The following is an 8,546-nucleotide window of genomic DNA, read 5'->3' as shown; positions in this document are numbered from 1 at the left end:
AATAAGTAGATTCCCATCATTTAACCTTCAAAATGGCTAACTCATCCTCACATGAATTGCGTCACTTAAAGAGCTAACTCTGCCATCTTCCTAAGTAGAGTTGGGCATCGTTTTGATTTGAACGATTCTGATTCCGATTCCGATTCTTACTTTCGATTCCGGTTCTTTTCGATTCTCGATTCCGATTCTTTGAGGGGTGGAGTCAAAACATGTCACATCGATATTCAATGCTATTTTCAATACAACGGGGGAAAAACGCTGCATATACTGTCAATTAGATATTTTTTATATAATTTTTTTTGTCTGTCTTTTGAAAGTCTAGGCAATCAAACATTTCTTCTGAAGAGATCACTTTATATGATAAAGCTTTTAAGCTTTTTCTCATATATAAACATTGATCAATTACTATTAAAATTATCTCACAAATATTTGTTAACTCAATGTATTTTTTACAACGGGGTAATTGTGTTGCAATAGTTTACACACAGCACAAGTAAGCTTGAATTTGAATGGTAAATTGAATAAACAAAGATACATATTACAAAAAATAGCACAAATAAATACAATAGAATAAAAGATATAAATGAAATAGACTGCTTTATTTTTTCAGGTAGGTCTAACATTCAGGTAAGAAACTGAATAAAAAAATGCAAAGTGGCTAAATAAATTTAAAATAACATTGGATAATGTTTTTGCAAAAAATTAAATAGTTTCATATAAAACCATTAAAGTTACACGCGTTGATCAGTCAAGAGCAGTGTGATCGTTTGTCTTTTTGTAGTTTGACTTGCTGTCCCTTTAAGAACTGCCTCACTCAATGATCCTGAACACTGTTCCTGTTACTCATTCTTCATTTCTTCCTGAATTGTTTAAGACTATGTTTACATACTGTTCAAAATGTGCACTGAGAATTTGTTTGAGTGTATTTGACCAATAATAAGCTGTAAAAAGAAGCGAATATTTGCACTTGTATGTCAGGGGCGGCTTTATTACGGAGGCTATGTGTGTGCGTGCGCTTCAGATGTGAGCTTGAAATCTGCGGGGATTCGTAGAATTATGTGCAATCCCGCGCGAAATTCAGACCGATCACACACACTAACACTAACACGCTGTCGTGAGGAAAAGTCCAGCAGAACGCGCGTCCGTCGTGTTCAGAGGTTAACCGGCTGAATGAGAATATGCGGCTGCGTGTCAACTCGCTGTCGGTCAGAGAGGAGAGGAGAGGACAGCAGCTGGGATCGATTGTGTTGGCTGAGCAGGCTATCGTATCTTTTCAGATATTTCAGTATCGATATTTTTGACAACACTAGTTGCACTGTGCCGACCCAGGCTTTTAAAAGTGAAATTTCCATGACTATAAGAACAAGCGGGCGCGCAAGCACCGGAAATCAGGTGGCCATGGAAACCAAAACTTGCGCGCTTGGAACCGAAGATCGGAACCGAAAATAAATTTTCTAAACGATTCCAATGGAATCGTTATTTTTTAAACAGTTCCAAGTTAGAACCGGTTCTCGATGCCCAACCCTATTCCTAAGCCCTTTCCATAAATGTATTCATGTATTAATTTTCTTTGTATTCATTTAAAAAAGACATAATTTTGTTATTTATACATAAATACAACTATAGTACACTAAACACTTAAAGTAAATCAATAAATAACTGCATTCATATTATACTATCCATTTAAAAAATCCCAATGGGGAAATACATTACTGCAATTCCACTGTGGTACAGTGTTCCCATATGGCAATATGCCTATTTTTCCATAGTGGTACAACATTGTCATATGAAAACAATGTTAAATATTTTATTTTTTATTTACAGTAAACCTAGACGAAGTTGATGTGTGAATAAAAATATGTAATTTACTTTCCAAAAATGCTGCACACAAAAACAAAACAAACCTTGAGAAGAGATTAGGAATTAGGATATTAGCGCAATGTCAGGAGCACTTCAACAGGTGTCTTCTGTTTGAGGATGACAGTGGGAAGGAGAATTCAAATGTCATTTAACTTAAAAACAGCACATCATTGGCTGCCTTAAGGCCTGCCCTTCTAATTACCATAGTGCAATATATTGCATATTTTTTTGAATTACAAGGAAATTAGTAGAAATGAATTATTGCCATATGGCAACTCCGTACCATAAAGGGTTAAGTTAAAGCAATGTATTGACACCTGTCTGGTACACACACCTTATGCTTACAAACCATCCATGACTACACCACTAGATGGCAGTGGGCGTCTGTACAATTTACCCACTCTGTTATAGCCACTGTGAAAATAAAAATACCATATATATATATATATATATATATATATATATATATATATATATATATATATATATATATATATATATATATACCCGTTTAAATAAATATAATTAGACCTACACTAAAAGTACAAAATTCGTACCATAAACTCTAATAAACTAAATCAATAAAAAAATTAAATTGATTACTACCACAAAAATTGATGTCAGATTAAGTTGTGATCACTGGATAGGGTATAAGAATATTGCATTAGATTGTCTATTTACACAGGAGATGTAGAACCATGACCCAACTACTACCTATAGAGTTGAAGTCCTCAGAAAGTGAACAACAACAGGCGAAGAGTCATCTTGAATGAACATCTGGACATTTCCCTTCAACACCTGCAGATGTTTTCAGGTAGGGTAAGTTTAGGATACACTACACTCCCTCTGTATAGAAATGTTATCTCAAAAACACATCAAGGTATGTAGTGGCAGTTAACACACATATTCAAGCTAAATGAAATGAATGAATGGCTGATATGACCAACAGGTCTGGCCTTTGGCTTATATGGCTTATATTGTCAAGGGGAATTTCTTGAAAAATCATAAGTGAAGTCTGTTTCAACAAGCCTACATGGAAATCATGTTTTTAAAATGAAAAATGCCACTTTGCAGTGATTATCCACTTTTAAGCTACATAAAAATGTAATGCATGTAAGATGAATACTGGTAAATAGGCCATTCTGTGATACATTTTATATATATATATATATATATATATATATATATATATATATATATATATATATATATATATATATAAATAAAATAATGTAGTCCTCGAAACTATTAAAAATAAGTTATTTGTGGTAAAATGAATACATTTTAACATCCATTTCTTTTTTAGTTCATTTTAGTTTCCATTATACAAACAGTTCCTTGTAATGGGAAAAATGTTCTTTAGATATTTAAAATGTTTTTCATATTTTTTTTTTAAAAAAAGACCCGTTAACAACTGTTTATTTAAAACCCCAAATTGTCACATGCCTGTCCTGTCTTGAGTGCACATGTGTGTTTTGTTATGTTGAATATGTGCTCCTGTCATTGTCTGATCCCTCCTCCTTGTTATCTGATTGGTGTTTGATTTCTCCCACCTGTTCCCTCTTGATTTCTTCCCTTTATAAGCTCCTTGTGTTTGTCAGTCTTTGTTGGATTGTTGTGATGTCTATGTCTCCTGGTTTCCCTGTGTCACCGCTTTGGTATGGTTTCAGTTAGTTTTGTTATTTCTAGTTATGGTGCCCCCCTCATGGGTTTTGTTTTGTTTTATGTTATGTTATATAGAATAAATTATCATTTCTCTGCACTTGAGTCCTCGCACCATTTTCCTTTGTGTTGAACGTGACAAAAATGGTCTTGCGTCGTTGCTGCGAAAACTCCCTTTTGCAACTCCAGTTGCTTAAAATATTGTTCAAAAACTTGTAGATCATATGTTTTATGTATGTGCAGAACATCTTGTTGCCTGAGTGACTCCAGTGGATCGCGCGCTGCAGACTTTTACGCGTGCGCATGGCTGTGAACCATGCGCGCGCATATTAACAAGGAATAATCGGTGTTCAGTTCTTTCACGAATATGCCCGTTCCATTTGCTTCATTCAACATGCCCTCATCCCTTAACATCAGAAATAGCAGTGCATCAACGTCACGCATCTGCTCCAAATAGCAGCGATGAATAGTCATTGAAGCGATCAAACAAAACAAAACAAAAAACACTTTACAATGATTTAACAGCTTACAAATTGAAATATAATCCTTCTTATCAAACCCATGCTTGTAGGAGAAAACAAACGGCTTTGTATAGAGCTGTTTTGTTTTTTATTATTTTACAGCAGCTCTCCAAGTTGTAAGACGGGCAGAGGTGTTTCAATAGACGTTCAGACGCCCAGATGTCATATTAATTATTACACCCGGGAATGACTGGAACCTTCCCTGAGCCTAGAGTATCATGAAAGAAAAAAGGGGCTTACAAAACGCTAATTGGACTCTGCAAATGCACTGACAGAGCATGGTGGATATGTTTCAGAGAGTCCCAGCCAGAGTGAATAGAACCCACGCTTCTTTTCTAAACGCCCTTGCTGCGCTAAAAAAGGAGAAGGGGGAAAGGAGAGAGGGAGAGAAAAGAAAGTTGGAGGGGGCTGGGTGCTTGAATGCTGGCCTAATCTTGAATGCCTCAGCCAACTAAGAGAAATTACACAATTTATTGCCCCCCTCCCTCTTCACTCCACATGCATCGCGCGCACAGGCAAAGTCATTCAGGCAAAGTTGGTTGAAAGTAATGTGCCATTATCATGCTCTATGAAAGAGGCGAAATTAATCGAGATATATAATGCAAGCAAATAGAGTGAATAAGTTGTCAGGAGGTTTTCTTAATGCGCGCCCACAAAATAACCCATCCGTTCCGCCTTTTCCAGCTGTGATGATTTCTTATAACGACTGGCCAAATTCACCTTGCCGATTCCCTATATAGAGCAATATCATTTGGCTGTAAGACAAGTGGGTCTTATTCACAACATCAGTTACAAATTGTTTGCTATATTTGCTTAAGATCTGATTTATTTGATAAGATGATGATCGACATTTTAGAAAGCTTATAAGCAGGATCCACGTCATTAAATAGTCAACTGGGGCAAGTTCTTACAAACACGAATCACACACCCAAAAAGTATGTTGGAAGTATGTTGTTGATTTCAAACACCTGAAACCATCTGTGTGTGTGTGTGTGTGTGTGTGTGTGTGTGTGTGTGTGTGTGTGTGTGTGTGTGTGTGTGTGTAAATATCAGGCCTAGTTGCCAAATATGTTTAAAATGTTATACATTGTTGTCATTGATGCCAGTAGCCTATGTCCAAAACAATAGTTTGAGCATGTTTCTCTCCTTATGTATTGTTTCTAACTTATTTATATTTTTTCCTGATAAGCATGGCATGTTTAATTATATTATGCCATTATTATAAAAACATTTTTTTTAAAATAATAATTTCATGATTTTTCAATCTATATTTAGTAGCTGTAAATGAAGTCCATCGTCTCCACAAACATACTTGAAATCTTTCTCTTTTTTCTTCTTTTTTAAAAAAAGTTTTCCCTCCCGTGTTTTCAAATGAATAATCCCAAATTTAATGACTCGTTTCCCAAAGCGCCATTAAGAAAAATCGAGATGCGCCCTTGTGAAATTTAAGGTCACGGGATGCCTTTATTGCAGCTAGATGTTGAGTGTGTGCGTGTGTTTGTTCTTCGAGAAACACTTGTCATAACCGAAAAACACCTCTAGTCATTCTTTACGAGAAGTTGTTTACTCAGTGGCAGAAGCGGCACGCGCCTGGCGTACGCAACGCAAGCGCATCTCAGGGGGCGTGGTCAGGGGAACGCGCGGCCGGCCGTCGGCGTATTGAAAAGGCCGCGCTGTTTCCATCTCCTAACTCAGAACAGGTCGAGAGTCCGGAGCACCCCTGCCCATTGAAACCACACGTGAACGACACGAGCAAGACGCACGGCCACTGGGCAGTCCAAAGAAAACTTTTGGGCTTTCCATCGCTCTTTTTTCCCCCATCCGCGAAATGGACATCACAGCCAAGATGGAAATAAGCGTAAACCAGCAGCAGTTCATGCCACCTGCCTGCTTTTTTGCCTCTCAGAGCATCCAACTCAGTCCGACTGACAGCCAGTGCAGCAACAAGTCCGCATCGAAGCAGGCAAAGAGGCAGCGCTCATCCTCCCCAGAGCTGCTCCGGTGCAAAAGGAGGCTCAACTTCGCCGGCTTCGGGTACAGCTTGCCTCAGCAGCAGCCGCACGCGGTGGCCAGGCGAAACGAGAGAGAACGCAACAGGGTAAAGCTGGTGAACAACGGCTTTGCTACTCTCCGCGAACACGTTCCCAACGGAGCGGCGAACAAGAAGATGAGCAAAGTGGAGACGCTGCGCTCGGCTGTGGAGTACATTCGCGCGCTCCAGCAGCTCCTGGATGAGCATGACGCGGTGAGCGCGGCGTTCCAGTCGGGCGTCCTGTCACCCACCATCTCCCAGAACTACGCGAATGACATGAACTCTATGGCCGGTTCGCCCGTGTCCTCTTACTCCTCAGATGAGGGCTCCTACGACCCTCTGAGTCCAGAAGAACAAGAGCTCCTTGACTTCACCAACTGGTTTTGAACGTTCGTGAAAGGTTCGTATGAATCAAAACATCCTTATTGCAGCTCTTGATGTACTTGTACTATTTTTGTTGTTGTTGATGCAAGATATTCACCATAACATATTCTCCTTTTAGGAATCACATAAAATCGCAGCACTCGCTTGGGAGGAACTCGGATGCCCTCCAAGAACACAGAGCACTGCGTTTGCGCTGCAGTCCGGTTCGGATAGACTCGAATCCACACCCAGAGGTGGCCCATGCAAACCGGCAAACCACGGGTCCCGAGTGTCACAGAGCCAAAGGACTAAAAGGGAAGAAGGGGAGACCTGTCCTTCCAGCGCATTCGCCCAAGAAATCTATTTTAAAATGACTTTCCACAACACTGTGGCATATATACAAAAAAACAAAACAACAATAAGCAAACGTTGTTCTTTACCTATGCTAATGTAATCAAAGAAGGTTTGCCTTGATAAACCCCCTCACAATTCTAATATGCTTCCAACTTGGCGAATTTATTATATGATGAAGTTCTATTTGTATAAAATGTTGTTTCTTGAAATATATTAAGCTATTTTTGTATGTAAGAGATTTATAGATGTTTTTGTACACATTCATTTTAATATGTATATATTTTTGACCTATAGCCTGCCATAAATTGCTCGTTACCTCTCGCTTATTCAGACTTATAGTCTCAAATGCATCGCAGCTGGCAGTTCCCTTTACGGTTGTGGAGGTTTTAGATGAGTTTAATACTCAAGAGTTTCAATTTCAACACCAACGTGTCTTATTTAACAGGAATAATAATTGCAATTGTAATATGACTCGAAGTGATCAAAGGTTATGCAGCTATTGTCCAAACGGAGGTGTTTTGTGTCTCCACACTGTTCCACTTTGCCTTTACAATGCTGGGGTTTGCATCTTTCAGAAAATAAGAATATGCCTTATCTCCATATTTTCTACAGTTTAGTCTCATAATAAAAGTTTCTAAAAGAAATATGTTTTCTTGAGTTTGCTTGTTTGTTGCAACATATTGCCTCGTTGATTGCTGACAGCAATTTTATAAGAGCAAAAAACCAAGTGTCAAGTAGAATTTCGTTGAACACTTTCTTTTTAATGCAACAAAAGTGATAAGCCTGCTAACCCTCGGCAGTCTGCCTGTTGTCAGGCAGGAGGAGACGTGACCAGCATACTGGACCGTTTCAAAGACTGCTCATGATGAATGCCAATTTGGAGAAGACAGCACTTTTGCAAAATAAACATATTGTTTGCTCACCCTACTCACTTTTGTGGGCAAGAATGGCAGAGAGAGCAAGAGGAGCAAGTAATCACACGAGAGTATAAAAACGTGTGGCTATTTGCTTTTATTGTTAATAATTATATAAAAACAAAACGAGGGAATACGATTGTTGAAATACCGATATAACTCTATGTATAAGACATTTGTGCACAAGGCAAGATGGTATATAAATAGCGTTATGTAGTTTTCTCTACATTTTTATTTTTGTTTTCTACGAGCATATCAGCCTTTTATTTTTTCTCTTCCCCCCTTTCTTTTACAATCTGCGCAGTTGCACCAACTAGGGCATTTTTAACTTTACGCCCCGCAAAAATATCAAAATAACTTTTCATTCGAGAAACTGTGTTTAAGTCAGTATTGCGTTTTACTGAAAACCCTGAAAATACGAGCGTGAGACCCCAAATACAAACGAATTTAGTAAAACACTTTTGTTAAGATTACACATAAATAACTCACAGTCGTGAATTTTAAATAACAGTCGTGGAGTTTGACAGGTAAAGTGTGTGCGCGCGGGGCGGGCGCGTGCCTGCTGTAATGAATTGAAAGGCTCTGTTCGCGTGTGTGGCGCTCGAGTGGAGTCGGCTGAAGGCGCGTGTGCCTTTCTGACAACAGCTCGCGACACGCACTCAACAACTGCCCCTTTAAAAACGCACGGCGTCTGGAAGCGAGTGCTGTATACAAGAGGCAGGTGTTGAAGAAGAAAAAAAAAATGTCCCAGACGAAAGTAGCGAGAGCATTGTTTAGGGTAAGAAGTACCCCAGCTTATCAGTCAAAGTTTTACGCGTATCTTAGATTCAAGTTGGTAGG

General features: G+C 38.8%; 1 protein-coding gene across 1 annotated transcript; it reads left to right on the top strand.

Annotated features, from left to right (window-relative positions):
* The first annotated feature begins 3,764 nt into the window (after positions 1-3,764).
* On the top strand, positions 3,765-7,415 carry ascl1a (achaete-scute family bHLH transcription factor 1a). The gene is made up of 2 exons (XM_067427235.1): positions 3,765-6,475; positions 6,578-7,415. The coding sequence occupies exon 1, from the start codon at positions 5,872-5,874 to the stop codon at positions 6,460-6,462; it is 591 nt and encodes a 196-aa protein (XP_067283336.1). The 5' UTR covers positions 3,765-5,871; the 3' UTR covers positions 6,463-6,475; positions 6,578-7,415.
* The last annotated feature ends 1,131 nt before the right edge of the window (positions 7,416-8,546 follow it).

This window comes from Pseudorasbora parva, chromosome 20 (genome assembly GCF_024679245.1).
Source record: "Pseudorasbora parva isolate DD20220531a chromosome 20, ASM2467924v1, whole genome shotgun sequence".
In the NCBI taxonomy this organism is placed as follows: Eukaryota; Metazoa; Chordata; class Actinopteri; order Cypriniformes; family Gobionidae; genus Pseudorasbora; species Pseudorasbora parva.
The sequence above is the reverse complement of the archived record's forward strand: the minus strand, read 5'-3'. Positions and strand labels throughout refer to the sequence as shown.